At 41.9% G+C, this 17,615-nt stretch overlaps 1 protein-coding gene across 1 annotated transcript; it reads right to left on the bottom strand.

Annotated features, from left to right (window-relative positions):
* Window positions 1–1,560: 1,560 nt before the first annotated feature.
* Window positions 1,561–14,634, bottom strand: NNMT (nicotinamide N-methyltransferase). The gene is made up of 3 exons (XM_001150091.5): window positions 13,471–14,634; window positions 12,027–12,234; window positions 1,561–2,032 (listed from the first exon to the last, which is right to left on the bottom strand). The coding sequence occupies exons 1-3, from the start codon at window positions 13,622–13,624 to the stop codon at window positions 1,600–1,602; spliced, it is 795 nt and encodes a 264-aa protein (XP_001150091.1). The 5' UTR covers window positions 13,625–14,634; the 3' UTR covers window positions 1,561–1,599.
* Window positions 14,635–17,615: the final 2,981 nt, after the last annotated feature.

Raw genomic sequence — 17,615 nt, 5'->3', positions numbered from 1 at the left:
TATCCTTCTCAAAAGAGGGCATATTGGTCCCTTTCCAGCATCCTCAGGCTGGGCTCAGGGGCCCCAGCATCACAGCCTGAGCAGGAGAGCCTCAACAGGGAGATTCTGGATAGGGACTGCTGGTGCAGGTACACTACTGCCCTTGGAAGGACCTGGGAGCACTTAGGGTGTTTCTGGGACTATGAAGATGAGGGCTGTTGAGTCAGCTGACACTGGGATTTCATTTTCATTCTTGTGCCTGGTGCGTGAAAGAAAGATGCTTGGAGAGTGCTAAATGTTTGCTAGAGATTTCTTAAATCAAAAAGGAATTGGCAGCATGTGGTATAGAAACTGAGTTGTATCACAGCCTCTCTCAAAGGCAATGCCAGTAAAGAGTCCAGTGCCTGTAGCCGAGAACAGGAATCCTCTCTCCTGATTGGAGAATAAGCCATCTTTTCTCAGCTGCTTTGGCAACTAATATTGACGATGATGCGTATAATAATAATGATTGTAACTAACATTTACTGAATGTTTATCAAGCACCATGCAATATTCTAGGTCCTTTACATGTAACAATTCACTTTATTTTATTTTATTTATTATTTATTTATTATTTTACTTTTTTCGAGACAGCATCGCACTCTGTCTGGAACACAGTGGTGCGATCTCAGTTCATTGCAACCTCCACCTCCCGGGCTCAAGCCATCCTCCCACTTCAGCCTCCTGAGTAGCTGGGACCACAGGCATATGCCGCCACACCTAGCTAATTTTTTTGTATTTTTAATACAGACAGGGTTTTTGCATGTTACCCAGGCCAGTCTCGAACTCCTGAGCTCAAGCAATCTGTCTGCCTCAGCCTCCCAAAGCGCTGGGATTACAGGCATGAGCCACAGTGCCTGGCCACAATTCACTTTAATTCTCTTAATAAAAAGACTATTTTAATCTCATTTTATAGATGAGGAAAGTGAGGCACTGCAAGGTTATATAACTTGCCTAATGAGAAACAGCTAATAAGTGGCAGAGTCTGAATTTGAAAATGGAGTGATCTTTGTAGCTTAAAAAAATTTTTTTTTGGATTGCTGGGATGAACAGAAATGCTGGACAGCTGTTCTCTGGCCCCTGAGGCCAGAGTGGAGTCTAGCAAACAACTATACCCACAGGGCAGCCTGAACAGCGGCAGAGGCCAGGGTTTGGTAGCCTCTCCAGGGAGAAGGCAAGAGTTAAAGAATAGGAGAAGCCCATTCCTGGGAGAGAAGGAGCCAGCAGTGCCCCCTTAGGAAACTAATAGTGAGTAACTACAGACACTTCTCTGTAGGCAGGTATGGGCTTGAGCCGCCATAACTAGATGTTTAGGGAAGTGAGGTCTTCTTTTGTAAGCACAGGCAATGAAGACTGGAATACTAATTGCTCATCTTTGGGTCCCATAGCACCAACATTTGTGTGCAGCACCAAGTAAGTGGTCAATGGATTGCTTGTAGACTGACCTCTCTAGTCCCATCCTAGATGAACCATTGGGCCCCAACCACTGAGCCTCTACTCAGCACATGACTTGGCAGTTAGAAACAAGGACTAAGTCAACTGGACAGGTCAAAGGAATTGCTTTAATTGAAGTCACAGGCATCACAGGGGTCTGCTCAGCTTCCTCCCCACCAGGGAGAAAAGTCCTTCGTTGTTGGCCATGGTGGAAGAATAACTTTGCGAGATCACCTCAAACCATTCGATTGTGTAGCCAGCCTCTTTCACAGCAGCCTCTACTGCCTCCCGGCCCAGGGGGAGGCTGGAGAACTTCTGCTCACCAATCATGTAGTAGCTGCTCTTCAGCGCATCCATAATCACCAGGAAGCCCCCTGGCTTCAGTAGGCTGCCGAGGTTCCTGAGCGCCCTGCAGTAGGTGGGGAGGTCTGGGCAGGCGGCATCCAGACACAGTGTGCTGAGCACGCAGTCAGCCGGGGGTAAGGGGACGGCCCCCAGTGGCTGGCTCTGAGTCACATCACACTTCAGCACCTGCTTGACCGCCTGTCTCAACTTCTCCTCCTTCTCTGGACCCTTGACTCTGAAAAACACAAACCCACAGACATTGTTTTCCACTCCAGTCATGGGGAACCCAGATCTCTTGGGTCAAGGCTAAAAATGGCCGTATTGTCCCAGATGTGTGTCCTTAGGGCCACCTCTATCGGGAAAGGAGAGAAAGAAGAACTGAGGGGTCATTTTGGCATTTGAATGAGACCATATTACCCTGAGCTATGTTAAATCTCTTCATAAAGTGAATAGTATGTGAAAATGATAATAATACCTAGCAGCCTGCTTCTACCGTGGACTTCCCTCCATGAAATTATTCTTCCTTCACTGCTTAGTATAGTACTCACTTATACTATACTGGCTCATTTATTAGTATTTATATGTTATTATTATTATACTTGATCCATCTGCCAAACTGTAAATTAGCGGCTACTTGACCCATACAGAATAAGTATTAATAATAAGGGGTTTCAAATGCTGAAACATTATCTTTGCAGTAGTTGCTGATCAATAAGAGTGATGAGGTCTTCCATAGATATTTTTAGGAACTATTGATCATTATCCCACAGCTGTGAACAGGGCACTCCTGGAGAGAAGAAAGCTACATTTCCCATTCTCAGATTCCAACAAATATTGCAGATAGTATGTTTTCTGACAGAGATCATGTTTTTGGTAGCCTTGCCAGGAACCCTGTCCTTTTCTGCCAAATCAATGGCATGTTTTGGGTTTTTTGTTTTGTTTTGTTTCTAGAGACAGGGTCCTGTTCTGTTGCACAGGATGGAGCTCAGTGGCGCCATCACAGCTCACTGCAGCCTCAAACTCCTGGGCTCAAGGGATCCTCCCACCTCAGCCTCCCAAAGCACTGGGATTACAGGCTTGCACCACCATACCAGGCTAATTTTTTTATGTTTTATAGAGACAGGGTCTCCCTATGTTGCCAGGCTGGTCTCGAACTTCTGGCCTCAAGTGATCCTCCTGCCTCAGCCTCTCAAACTGCTGGAATTGCAGGCATGAGCCACCACCACACCTGGCCCAGTGGTGATTTCTCAAGAGAAAAATCAGTTAATAAAAGAATGAAAGAAGAGAAGGCAAGGGCAGGAGATGGGACAGAGTGGCTTGTATCCTATTTGAATTTGTTAAAGGAGGAAGAAAGGAACAAACAAACAAATGATCAAAATTAAATAAACAGAGTGCACAAGAGAAACCAGAGAGCAGGGGCAGACAAAGGAGAAAGAAGTAGCAGAAGATCAGATAAGTGAGAAAAGGGGAAGAAACATTGAGTGTGTTAAGGGCCCAGGCCCCAGAGCACTAAGAGTAGGAGTGACCCCTGGGTATTGCACTCTTGGAAGGAGTTAACCAGCAAAGCATTGTGGAGCAGATCCAGTCTCACACTCAGGAAACACACACTCCACCATCTGATGCAGACTCCAGGAGAAAATGGCCACTTGGGCATCAAGGCTTGACAGACAGCAGAGATGGCCCCACATTCCAGCAAGTGAGGGAGACTTTCACTGGGACCATTTCTAGTTATGAGGAAAAGTCAATGGTTTAAATAAAACTTGATTTGAGAGAGTGGACACTAGTCATGGGCATCTTAAATATTCACTTAAAATCTTAATCCTAGCGAATATAATCACTTCGTTGCAAACATGCTTTATGCTTGCTATAATTTTCCATTTAAGGAGCTTAGCAATTAGCAGATGAAAAGATGCTCAACATTGTCAGTCATCAGAGAAATGCAAATCAAAAAAAACCATGAGATACCACTTCACATCACTATGACGGCTATAATAAAAAAGACAGATAATACCAAGTGTCGGCAAGGATATGCAGAAACTGGAACCTACATACGCTGCTGCTGACAATGTAAAATAGTCCAGTTACTTTGGAAAACAGTCTGGCAGTTCCTTAAAAGGTTAAATATAGAGTTACCACATGACCCAGGAAATCTGTCTAGGTATATACCCAAGAGAAATGAAAACATATATCCATACAAAAACTTGTAAAGAATGTTTATAAACAGCTAAAAGGTGCAAACAATGCAACCGTCAACTTCTGAATAGGTAAATAAAATGCGATATATACATACAATGGAATATTATTTGGCAACAAAAAGAAATGAAATTCTGACACATGCTACAACATGGATGGACCTTCTAGACATAGGTTAAATGAAAAAAGCCAGAACCAAAAGGCCACATATTGTATGATTCCATTTATATGAAATGTCCAGAAAAGGCAAAGCTACAGAGACTGAAAGCAGACCAGTGGTTGCCAGGAGCTGAGGGATTTGGAGAGAAATGGGAGTGGCTGCTAATGGGTACACGATTTCTTTTGAGAATTATGAAAATGTTGTAAAATTGATTGTGATGAAGGTTGCACAACTCTGAAAGTATACTAAAAACTACTGAATTTCGCAATTTAAATGGGTGCATTAATTGTGTGGTATGTGAGTTATATCTCAATAAGCTGTTATATTAAAAGAGAGAGAGAGAGAGAGATGAGCTTAGCAAGGTGTTGATTTGGGGGAATTCCTACCAACCACTAAACTGGTATCTACATAGAAAACAAAAAATATCCTTGGTTGGATCTACCTGCTCCTTTATCAAGGCTAGAAATGGTAGCAGGGTGACCACTTTGTCCTGATTTGTCTCAGACTTTTCTAGTTTTAGCACTGAAAAATCCCATATTCTAAGTCCTCCTTGCAGTCCTGGACAAAGCAGACAGTCATTCTAAGGTGGGAAACTATTTACAAAGCTACCACCCAGCCTTGATACAACATGGAAGTTTTCATAGAACACTTTAAGAATAACAACAACAACAAAAAAAACACTGTAGAAGTGTGTGAGAAACATGTATTTGAATAGACAAACTAATCTAGAGCAGAAAAACTTAAGTAACCTATCTGCAGATAGGAATAATAATAAAGTGTATACCAAAAGGTAGAGTAGTGACAACATAGTGTTCTGGGGGATGTGTTTCGGGATGATCCTGTGTAACGGGAATATTGTGTAAATGTGTGTTTGATTCCAACAGAAGCAGAACGAACCTCCGTGCCCTATTGCGTATTAAGCTATTTGAAACACTTGAGTTACCACAGAACTAGAACTTACCAGTCAGATGATGACGCAAATTGTTCCCAAACTGTGAGCCACACTGTGAAGTCTCCAAAGCTCACAGAGAATGTGCCAATTTGAGAGGGAAATTTGCTAGAAACACCCAGTGTCATAGATCCCTGCTTGTCCTTGGACACACAGCAAACATTGGGGAAGTCAGTTGCCAAGGTAGCTGTGTAAAGCCTGCATACACCTCGGGGCAACGCAGGGAAATGGACTCACCGGAGACCCAGCCAATTACTACTTTGCCTCACGTTTAGCTCATGGGGTAGGTAATAAACACACACCGGCAAAGTGCTATGCTGTTTTGCAGAAAGCTAACAGTGGTGTGGCCATTTCTTTAGTTCTAAAGGTCTGCCCTTTCAAATGAATCAATATGCAAAAAAAAGGTAGCCCTGTCCTCTGTAAATATGCATCTATAAAAGCCTGAGGGGTATGGGGAGGAAGGGAGGGAGGCAAGAAAGGATGAAGAGGAGGGCCCCAGGAAGAACCCTTTCTGAGAATGTCTTCCCACATTCCAGGTGAACTATCCTGAGATTTAGAGGTGGTTCCTCCTGCCCTGTCTCAGCAAGGCTGGCAGTGCATCAGAATCTCCCTGACAAGCTGTTTTTCACTGTCCTCACATCCCCAAAGCCCCATCCTCAGAAGTTCCTGCAGGCTCTCCTGAGAAAGAACCATCAAAACAGGTCAAGGAAATCAAGGCTAAGTAAGCTTGGAGGTCACTGTGAGAATTGTACGGGCAAGGAATAATCATTAGTGCATCTTTGATAGAGACCACACCCCACACCCGAATCAGGTGAATGATATTCTAGGAGGAAAAGTCTGAAAAGCAAAATGTGAGTATTCATGTATTTTCCAAATATGTTTTGAACCTCTATTATGTTCAGGAAATAGGCTGGGCACTGGGGACACAAGGATGAACAAATGAGAAACAGATTCTAACCTCATGGAGATTGTAGACGGGTGGGTGGCGGGAGAAAGCATTAACCCAGTGATCACTCATAGAAGTGGAAATTAAAACTGACAAATGCAAGGAAGGAAAGGAGCATGGCACTAATGGGGAGATGTTGGGAGCTCCCCTTGACCTAGAGGATCAGGAAAAGCTCCTCCAAAAAGGAGTCGGGCAAGCAGAGATATAGAGGATAAATATGTAGGAGTTAACCAGACTGAAGCAAGCAGGGAGGGCGGGAGGAAATTCCAGTAAGAGGAAACCGCAAGTGCAAAGGCCACGTGGTGGCAGGAAACACAGGAGGAGAGAGCCAACGTGGCTGGATTGTGGGGAAACAGGTTGGCAGGAGCCAGACTAGGCAGGGCTTTGTGGACCATGACAGGAATTTTGCTTTTCATTCCAAAAGCTCTGGAGAGTCACTAGGGAGCACTAAGGAGGAGAGTGACATGATCAGATTTACATTTTGAGAGGGTCACTTGGGCTGCAGAACAGCAAAGAATTGAGTGGAGGGGCAAGAGTGGAAGTGGGAGGCCAGTCAGGAGGGAGACAGGGGTAGCTGAGACCAGGTGATGGTAAACATGGGAAGAAATGGGTTACAGAGGAAGTCAGGAAGTAAAATGGACAGAGCTTGATGTTAAGTTAGATATGGAACATGACAGAGAGGGAAAGGACAAATTGACTTCCAGGTTCTGGCTTGTCCAATTTATTATATGATGGTGCCATTCAAGGAGCTAAGAATACCAGAAATAAAGCAGATCTGGAGCAGATAGTAGCTCTGTTTTGGACACACTGAGTTTGAAGTGCTCTGAGACCTGTGAGTAGAAATGTTTACAATTGAGGAAATAGCTAGTTGAAGGTTTCTTAACCTGCCCTGTGAATTTTCCTGGGGAGATAAGGTGGCAAGAGCACCTATTTAAGAGAGAGGCATCCTTGTAAAAGGCGGGAATGTTTCCTAGGTATCACTGAAACAATCATCATGATCATCAAGATCCTGGTTTTGAAAAAGCTTATCAATATCCTTTTGCAAGCTGTGAAAGTCCAGAGATGCTTTGGAATAGAAGTGGTTCACTAGTTTGTGGAACACATTTGGCACAACTGTGTCTATTTTTGGACAACATACAAACATCTTTTTAAATAGAAATGGAGGTCTTTGCACAGAGAGCATTTACCTCAGAGAACTGCCACCTCGACAGGGGCCTAAGCTTTCTTCTGTCAGGTATGCTGAGGTTAAGAGGAGCACACTACCTGACTTCAAACTGTACTACAAGGCTACAGTAACCAAAACAGCATGGTACTGGTACCAAAACAGAAATGTAGAACAATGGAACAGAACAGAGCCCTCAGAAATAATACCACACATCTACAACCATCTCATCTTTGACAAACCTGACAAAAACAAGAAATAGGGAAAGGATTCTCTATTTAATAAATGGTGCTGGGAAAACTGGCTAGCCATATGTAGAAAGTTGAAACTGGATCCCTTCCTTACACCTTATGCAAAAATTAATTCAAGATGGATTAAAGACTTAAATGTTAGATCTAAAACCATAAAAACCCTAGAAGAAAACCTAGGGAATACCATTCAGGCCATAGGCATGGGCAAGGACTTCATGACTAAAACAGCAAAAGCAATAGCAACAAAAGCCAAAATTGACAAATGAGATCTAATTAAATTAAAGAGCTTCTGCCAGCAAAAGAAACTAGCATCAGAGTGAACAGGCAACCTACAGAATGGGAGAGAAATTTTACAATCTACCCATCTGACAAAGGGCTAATATCCAGAATCTACAAAGAACTTAAACAAATTTACAAGAAAAAATCAAACAACCCCATCAAAAAGTGGGCAAAGGATATGAACAGACACTTCTCAGAAGAAGACATTTATGCAGCCAACAGACACATGAAAAAATGCTCACCATCACTGGTCATCAGAGAAATGTAAATTAAAACCACAATGAGACACCATCTCACACCACTTTGAATGGTGATCATTAAAAAGTCAGGAAACAACAGGTGCTGGAGAGGATGTGGAGAAATAGGAACACTTTTACATTGTTGGTAGGACTGTAAACTAGTTCAACCATTGTGGAAGTCAGTGTGGTGATTCCTCAGGGATCTAGAACTAGAAATACCATTTGACCCAGCCATCCCATTACTGGGTATATACCCAAAGGATTATAAATTGTGCTGCTATAAAGACACATGCACACATATGTTTATTGTGGCACTATTCACAATAGCAAAGACTTGGAACCAACCCAAATGTCCAACAATGATAGACTGGATTAAGAAAATGTGGCACATCTACACCATGGAATACTATGCAGCCATAAAAAATGATGAGTTCATGTCCTTTGTAGGGACATGGATGAAGCTGGAAACCATCATTCTGAGCAAACTATCGCAAGAAGAGAAAACCAAACACCACACGTTCTCACTCATAGGTGGGAATTGAACAATGAGAACACATGGACACAGGAAGGGGAACATCACACACCGGGGCCTGTCGTGGGGTGGGGGGAGGGGGCATGGATAGCATTGGGAGATATACCTAATGTAAATGATGAGTTAATGGGTGCAGCACACCAACATGGCACATGTATACATAAGTAACAAACCTGCACGTTGTGCACATGTACCCTAGAACTTAAAGTATAATAAAAAATTTAAAAAAAAAAAGGAGGAGCCACTCTCTACAGAAGCAACCAGGAGGTGCTCCATGCCCCACCTGCTGTCAAGAGGGCCAAGGAAAACAGCTTGGACAGCACGCCTGCAACTGATTCCCACCCACCTGTGTGTGTGCCCTGGCATACCTAGAGGGAAGCCCTGCTCCAGACACCAGTGCTTCTTCTACTGTAATGTGCATACCACCCTTAGCAGATCTTACAGTGAAGGTTCTGATTCTGTAGGTAGCTAGTGGGGCCTGACAGCCTGCATTTCTAAAAGCTCCCACGTGTTGTCAAAACTACTAGTCCAGGGACCACAAGCCTAAGCTATGCATTCCAAGTTCCAGGAACCATAGGTTAAGTAATGCAGCTTCTACAATTTCTTAAGGAAAGAGCTCATTTTCCTCTGTTCATTGTATAAGGTTGAGTAGTTGTATCTTAGTGTTTGACTTTCTTACGACTTTTTTGGATAGTTGTAAAAATGAGGGTTATTTATTTTTATTATTATTTTTTATTATTTTTGAGACAGAGTGTCACTCTGCCAGCCAGTCTGGAATGTGACCACAGCTCACTGCAGCCTCGATCTCCCAAGCTCAAGTGATCCTCTCTCCTCAGCCTCCCCAGTAGCTGGGAATACGGGTGTGCACCACTATGGCCAGCTAATTTAAAATGAGTGGTATTTAAATGCAGAGGTAGAAGAACAGGAGACAGTACATACGTCTTTGGCAGCCTTTAGCACAAGAAAAAACTTCAGATAAAGAAGAAATCATCTTGAAGGAAATAGGTTGTAGGTTGATAAAGCTACTTGAAGATGCAGGAAAGACATGAGTTGCATAGGATCATTATCATTCTTAAAATAATTAAAGCCACAGGATCTAGCACAAGGATAAGGATAAGAATGCAGAAATTTACTGCCAAAAATGCAATGTCCAACAGACTGATATTTATAGAAACTATATCTACAACTGAACAATACACACTCTTTTCAATGTAGAAAGCACATAGAACATTTACTGAGATAGACCATATGCAGAGCCACAAAATAAATCTCTGACTACAACAAAATTTAATTTGAAAGCAATAACAATAAGATAGCTAGAAAAATCCCAATACTTTGGAAATTAAGCAATATAATTCTAAATAATTCATGGTCAAAAAAGAAATTACAAAGGAAATGAGACAATATGCTGAATTTGAAAATAATAAAAATACCACATACAAGAATCATGGGACGCAGTTAAAACAGTGCTAAAGGAAATTTGCAGCATTAAATACCTACATTAGAAAAAGAGATATGTGAAATAAATGATATAAGTTTCCAACTTCAGAAGCTAAAAGAAGAATTAAAAACAAGACATTTTAGAAAGCTAGAAAAAAAAAACTAGAAAAGAATTAAAATTAAAATAACTAGAAGAAAGAAAGTGATCAAAAATAAGAGCAGAAAGCAATGAAATAGAAAATGGACAGACAATAGAGAAAAATCAACAAAGCCAAAAGTTGGTTTTTGGAAAAGATTAATAAAATGATCAATCTGTAGCAAGGTTGATCAAGACAACAGAAAGAAAACAAGACAAATTACCAATATCAAGAATGAAAGAGGAGAGATCACTACAGATCCTACAGACATAACAAGGTATTAAAAGGATATTGTAAAAAAAAAAAAAATGCCAATAAAGTTGACAACCAAGATAAAAAGGACAAACTTCTTGAAAAATACCACTTACCAAAACAGACAAAAGAACAAACGGAAAATCCAAGTAACCATTAAAGAAATACTGTTTTTAATAAAGTCTTCTCACGCACAAAAATTTCAGATTCACCTGGCTTCACTGGTAAATGCTATCAATCATTTAAGAAGGAAATTATACTAATAATACTCAAACTCTTTCAGAAAATGGAAGAGGGGATATCACTCCCAACTCATTTTATGACTCCAGCATCATGCTGATATCAAAATTTGTGAAGCACACTAGAAGAAAATTATAGCTCAATTATACTTCATGACCAAGTAGTTTATGCCACTTTGGTGTAACATTCAAAATTTTCCAATGTAATTCACATTTTCAGAATACAGGAGGAAAATCATAAGACCATCTTAATAAATGCAAACAAATTTTGAAAAAATTCAACATTTGATTAAAATTTCAAAAAAGCTAGGAATGCAGAACTTAGTCTGATAAATAATATCTATGAAAAACCAATAGTTAATATACTTAATGATAAATCATTGAACATTTTTTATCCTAGAATATGGAATAAGGCACAGAGGTCTGCTGTCATCATTTCTATTCAATATTGTATTGAAAGTTTTTGTCAACATAATAAGGACAGAAAAATAAATAAAAAGTGTAAAGTTGGAATAGAAGAACAAAACCTATTTTTATTTGCAGATACTATAATTGCATACATTCATCTTTTTATGCAGCTTGCAAAGAAGTCTGTGGGGTCTCAGCAATATGCATAGCAGCAGAGAAATGTTGCTCCAGGAGTGAATGGTCAGTTGGGGAATAGACTGGATATTGTCAGACAATCAGCAGAAGATGGAAGTGCATAAGGATATGAGAAAGACAGTGAATTGCAGGCGTGGCTACCTCTGGCTAATAGGCTATTGCCAATTTCTCGTGTTGGAAGAAATTAAAATTTACATGAACAAATGAGGTTCATTTGCATAAATTTACGTGTAGATGTGGTAGTGTAAGATCTTGACCATTAGTTGTGAGTATACAAAGTCTACTTTCATGGATGGTGATTAATAAATTCTTTTCAAGTAATTCCTTTATGTTTCTTACCTCAGTTTAAAAACCTAGTCAGATTTTGGTTGTATCTGGTGATGTCAGCATTAGCCACACTCACAGCCAAGTTCTATAGGCTTGGATGGCTACAGCAGCATGGCAGTGAGGCGAGGGACAAGCACTGACATCCAAAAGCTGCTGGTGAGAAGCTGGGTTAGCCTTTTACTTGCAGCTGTCCTAAACCTAGGTCCCAAGGTACTTGACTGCACACTGCTCTTGTCCCCACAGGCCTGGAAAATTTGGGGGTTTACTCCTCTTTGCTCAGTATCCATTTCTTCAACCCTCTCCCTGTGTCTTCCATTACTCTGGTGCACACATGCACGTGCACATACACAAATTTACAAACACGCACACACATGGGCCTATCTCATCTCTCTTGCTCTCGCTCTCTCGTTACCACTCATTCTCCATTTGGATTTCTCTTTGGTCCCTATCTGTCTGTTGCTTTTGCCAACCATCACTCAGGTACCTTCAAAAGCCAAGAAGTAGACACCAGTTTCTCTACCTGTTCCCTTCAAGATCACACACATAGGTCACCACTGGGGACCAGTCAAAGGCCTCTGGCTCTTTCTTCAGCCACTTCTCCAGCTCCTGCAGGTTCTGGTCTGAGTAGTCAGTGACGACGATCTCCTTAAAGGATTCACAAGCGGAGAGGAGCTGATAGATAGTGGGGCCAGAGCCGATGTCAATCAGCAGGTCTCCCTTCACACCGTCTGGGTTAGTGGGAGGAACAAAGAGGAGAGGTCAGGCATCTCATGGCAGTGGGCAGAGTCAAATTTACATTGTCTTCCCTGGGACTGTACTGGCGATCCTCAAAGACAGACCACTACTGTTCACAACTTTTCCCTCAAAATGTTTTTTTAAAACATCTTTTCTGGGCCAGGCACAGTGGCTCATGCCTACAGTCCCAATACTCTGGAAGGCCAAGGCAGGAGGATCACTTGAGGCCTGGAGGATGAGACCAGCCTGGACAACATAGTGAGACCTCATCTCTACAAAAAAATTTTAAAATTAGCTAGGCATGGTGGCGTGTGCCTGAAGACCTAGTTATTGGAGAGGCTGAGGCAGAAGGATCCCTTGAGTCCAGGAGTTCGAGACTATGATGAGCTGTGATCACATCCCTGCACTCCATCCAGCCTGGGCAACAGAGTGAGATCTATATCTCCAAAAAAAAAAAAAATCCCATATTTTCCCCAAATCCCTGTAATTTACATCATAGTGACAAAGAAAATATAAATATCAGAAAGACTAAAAATGTCTCACTTGAATTTTAAATAAAGCACATCAGTTTGAAAAACCTCAAACATTAATAAAATTTAAAGTCAAAAAAGAAAAAAAAACTTTTCATTTTTTATTCCCCAATCCAGGGTGGAGGCATGTTGCCAGGAATTTTAAGGTCTAGGAGAAGGTAAAAAAGATCTACATCTGGTGTACAGACTGAACACCAGATCCAGAAAGTCTGTTACATGGAGAATGTAAAAACTATTAAGCAATACTTTCAAGGAAAGTTAATTAAAAAAGAAATTGAGTATATAATGTCTTTCTCCAAAAATCACCCAGTTCTTCATATATTGGGAGGTCTTTATCTCATGCATATTCACAGCATTCCCTTGAGTTAGGATCAGAATAGGTACTGTTTTAGAATTTCCACTTAAGTGGCCCTTTGAGGCTAAAAGTCTCCCTCAAGTCGCCTAGCAAATCAAGGTAGACTCAGGACAGCACTCCGGTCCTCTGGTTTCCTTTTGCTTGATCAAGTGAGACAGTGGATAGAAAAGCACTTTGTAAACTGTGGAATCGCTATACCAATATTCGTTTTTATCCTAGTTAAATAAATGGGTGATGCCAAAAGGGCTGTGAAGCAACGACGAGAGACACAAAACCCAGTCGTGCCCTGAGACTCCATCTATATGACTCACATTAGTGGGGAGACATGCAGACAACAGACTTACCTAGGCAGAATATCTTGAAAAGATTTTTCAGAAGGTGCTTAAGAATCTGGCTTTCTGCAGAGTGCCTAGAACCAAACTTGTAATATTTTTCTAGGTAATCCCGAGGGTTAAAATGGCTTAGATAGGTGTCCTTGGAGGTGAAGCCTGATTCCATTATGTCTCACTTCTGTACCACTGGAGCACTGCCCTCCTTCTCTTTCCTCCAGAAGCCAGGGAGTGACCCTGCAGAAGTTGTCTTCCTGAATCTCAGGCTAACAGCATTCCTTCCATCAGTTCAGCCCTTCTTTTAGAACAGATGGTTGGTTAAACACTAACGAGAAATAGACCACAAATGTTCTGGCTGTTCTAGGAAGTGATGAAATTCCCGGAGAAGGGAGCTTAGGCGAACGGGGGTGGAGGGTATGGTAGAGGGAGGGCCATGAGCTGTATGCAATGCTTGCCCAAGGGATGAAGGCCAGCCGCCAGGGATTGTAGACCAGAGGGAGCACTTGAGCTCGTCAGGAAAATTATTTAATGCATAGGACCCCAAAGTTCAGAGAGACAGGACATCTCCTAACAAGCACCATCATTCTTCTCGTTCTTGCCATGAATCTCCCAAGAAAAGGGGTCACGAAGAATGGTTTAAATTTAAACATGTAAAAGAAAGGGAAAAAAAGAGGGGAAAGATGAGGATAGGAAATGTATTCAGGGCTAAGGAATGTTGGCTGAAAAAGGAGTCTCAGATGAAGTCTGGAAAGAGTAATTTTAAAAGCCTGGATAAGGCTTTCTGTAAAGTCTAGTCCAGCCAAACATCCCGAGACCCTCTCCTCATGCCCAGACTCTCTCTCCATCCTTGCCCTAGGCAACTGCAGCTTCACCGACCACTGCCATGACCCAGTGTCTGGCAAGCACCTCCTCCCTAAGCCTCCCCACTCCTTTCAGTCAATCCAAATCCTGATAGTTCTTTCAAAGTTAACTTTACTTCCTTTAAGAATTATTTAAGGCCGGGGGCGGAGGCTCATGCCTGTAATCCCAGCACTTTGGGAGGCTAAGGCGGGCAGATCACGAGGTCAGGAGATCGAGACCATCCTGGCTAACATGGTGAAACCCCGTCTCTACTAAAAAAAAAAATACAAAAAATTAGCTGGGCTTGGTGGTAGGCACCTGCAGTCCCAGCTACTTGGGAGGCTGAGGCAGGAGAATGGCGTGAACCCGGGGGGCGGAGCTTGCAGTGAGCCAAGATGGCGCCACTGCACTCCAGTCTGGGCGACAGAGCAAGACTCTGTCTCAAAAAAAAAAAAAAAAGAATTCTTTAAATCCCCTTTTCTGAACTCACTTTGAGACAGAGTAGGGATGGGGCTTGGCTTCAGCTCACTCCCTGCTAAAGCATTCTTTCATGCATTCCCACTGGTCACAAAACCCACACCACAAACTCACTGACGACATGTCCATTAGTCATCCTTTCACTTAATTCCAGGAACTGGCCTTAGGAGATAAACAATGTTGCGGGGTGTCCCACCTTGGGAAGGAATGCTGAATAATTGATTTACAGCCTTGTTGCCACTGGCCAGACCACCAGTTGGCCCATTCCTCAAGATAACCATTGCAACCAAGTAATGCTGACCTGCATACCCTACTTCTCATATGCTTTGCCCAGCAGCACATCCTGCCTCTGACGTCAATTCCTGTGCTTTGCCTAATAAAAAAATCCCTACCGGTTTTTTCCAAGGAGTCAGCAAGCCAGAGAATTCGCTCTCTCTTTTGTTGTGGCCCTTATGCCAGGGCGTAAGTTCCAGTAAAGCATGTTTGGGAAGACTATTGGCCTTGTGTCAATTTCTATACACTGAGAGCCAAAAAACCCATGGTCAGTAACATTGTGGCCTTAGAATTTATTCTACCCAGACAGGCACTTGATTTTTTTTTTCTTTTTTCTTTTCTCCCTCTCTTTTTTTTTTCGGTTGCTATTTATTTTTCTTTTTAAAAACTTTTTGTGGGTACAGAGTAGGTGTATATATTTATGGGTTACATGAGATATTCTGATAGAGGCCTGCAATACAAAATAATCACATCAGGGTAAATGGGGTATCCACCACTTCAAGCACTTATTTTTTTGTGTGTTACAAACAACCCAATTATACTTATCTAGTTATTTTTGAAGGTACAAATAAATTATTTTTTACTATATTCACCCTGTTGTGCTAGCAAATATTAGGTCTTATTCAATCTTTCTAACTTTTTTTTTTTTTTTTTTTTGAGGTGGAGTCTCACTCTGTCACCCAGGCTGGAGTGCAGTGACGCGATCTCAGCTGACTGCAACCTTCACCTCTTGGGTTCCAGCGATTCTCCTGCCTCAGCCTCCCAAGCAGCTGGGACTACAGGTGCACACCATCACGCCCAGCTAATTTTTGTATTTTTAGTAGAGACGGGGTTTCATCATATTGGCCAGGCTGGTCTTGAACTCCTCAGGTGTTCCACCCACCTCAGCCTCCCAAAGTGCTGGGATTACAGGCGTGAGCCACTGCGCCTGGCCTCTAACTATTTTTTATACCCATTAATGATCCCCACATCCCCCCTACCCACCTCACTACCCTTCCCATCCTCTCGTAACCATCCTTCTACTCTCTATCTCTGTGAGTTCAGTTATTTTAGTTTTTAGCTCCCATAAATAAGTGAGAACATGCAAAGTTTGTCTTTCTGTGCCTGGTTTATTTCACTCAACATTATGACCTCCAGTTCCATCCATGTTATTGCAAATGACAGGATCTAATTCTTCTTTATGACTGAATAGTACTCCATTATGTGTATGTACCACATTGTCTTTATCCATTCATCTGCTAATGGACACTTAGAGTACTTCCAAATCTTGGCTATTGTGAACAGTGCTACAATAAACATGGGCGTGCTGATAGCTCTTGGATATACTGATTTCCTTTCCTTTGGGTATATACCTGGCAATAGGATTGCTGTGTCATATGGTAGCTCTATTTTTAATTTTTTGAGGAACATCCAAACCGTTCTCCATAGTGGTTGTACTAATTTACATTCCAACCGTGTACAAGGGTCCTCTTTTCTCCATATCCTTGCCAGCATTTGTTATTGTCTGCCTTTTGGATAAAAGCCATTTTAACTGAGGTGAGATAATATCTCGTAGTTGAGAAATGCAAATCAAAACTACAAGATATGATCTCACCTCAGTTAAAATGGCTTTTATCCAAAAGACAGACAATAACAAATGCTGGCAAGGATATGGAGAAAAGGGGACCCTTGTACACTGTTGGTTGGAGTGCACACAGCTCTATTCTAGCAATTCCAAATGGTAACCTCTGCCCTTGAACTTAGATCAGTCATTGATCCTGCTCACCAAGTGTGTTGGGGTGGGGAAAGGGAGTAAAGGAAACCCGTGTGGTATTAAGATTGCCCATTGCAAGATGTTGCATGTGGCAGGCAAATTGTCTCAGATTATTGCAACTGTTGTATCTTCAAATGTCAATTCACAGACCTAGGAGATGTAGAATGGAAGCAGGGTGTCTTTGTGGACTGACCCCAGGCACTGCTGCTGGAGCACAGACACTCCCTGCTTCTGCTGACTGCCCTAGTAATGGAGCACAGCAGGAGGCATCCAGAAAGTCCAAAGACTTAAGTTGTTATCCTGGTTTGCTACTAGCAATTTGTAAAATGGACAGCTGGAAAAACTAACTTTTGAGACTCTTAAGCCTCAGTTTTGGTGAGTAAAATGGCCTTAACAATACGTATTTTACTATTCAATCTGAGGTATTGAGGAATTTCAATGATAGCTTTCCTTACATTGAATCCTTACCTTGGGAAATGTGCCTCATTCCCACTCATGGGTCAATTTACCAGGGAATTTTAGACATAGTGGTGATATAGCATATATGTGGCCTTGATATTGTACCCCTTTCCCCTCACTCCATCATTAATTTTTTTCTACCCTCTCCAGAAATTTCCAAGATTTACAGTCAGAATCAGATTTTTTATTATAGATAGGAATCTGTTTCCTTGTAATGACCCTCTACCCACCCTTAAATAAATGTTTGTTATAAGTAAATGAATGCACATAGAAGGGAAGAAACAAAGGGTGAGAAGGAAGGCAAGAAGAAAGAAAAACATGTTATTTCCATATTGTCTGGGTATTTGGTTCACTGGTG

The sequence above is a fragment of the Pan troglodytes genome, chromosome 9 (genome assembly GCF_028858775.2).
Source record: "Pan troglodytes isolate AG18354 chromosome 9, NHGRI_mPanTro3-v2.0_pri, whole genome shotgun sequence".
NCBI classification, from domain to species: Eukaryota; Metazoa; Chordata; class Mammalia; order Primates; family Hominidae; genus Pan; species Pan troglodytes.
This window is presented reverse-complemented; position numbering and strand designations above follow the sequence as displayed.

Coding starts and splice junctions, on each gene's coding strand:
- NNMT (XM_001150091.5), bottom strand. CDS start 13,624: ATGGAATCAGGCTTCACCTCCAAGGACACCTATCTAAGCCATTTTAAC. Junction 12,235..13,470: donor TTTCAAGATATTCTGCCTAG/GTAAGTCTGTTG, acceptor CCACTAACCCAG/ACGGTGTGAAGGGAGACCTG. Junction 2,033..12,026: donor TGTGATCTTGAAGGGAACAG/GTAGAGAAACTG, acceptor TGTGTTTTTCAG/AGTCAAGGGTCCAGAGAAGG.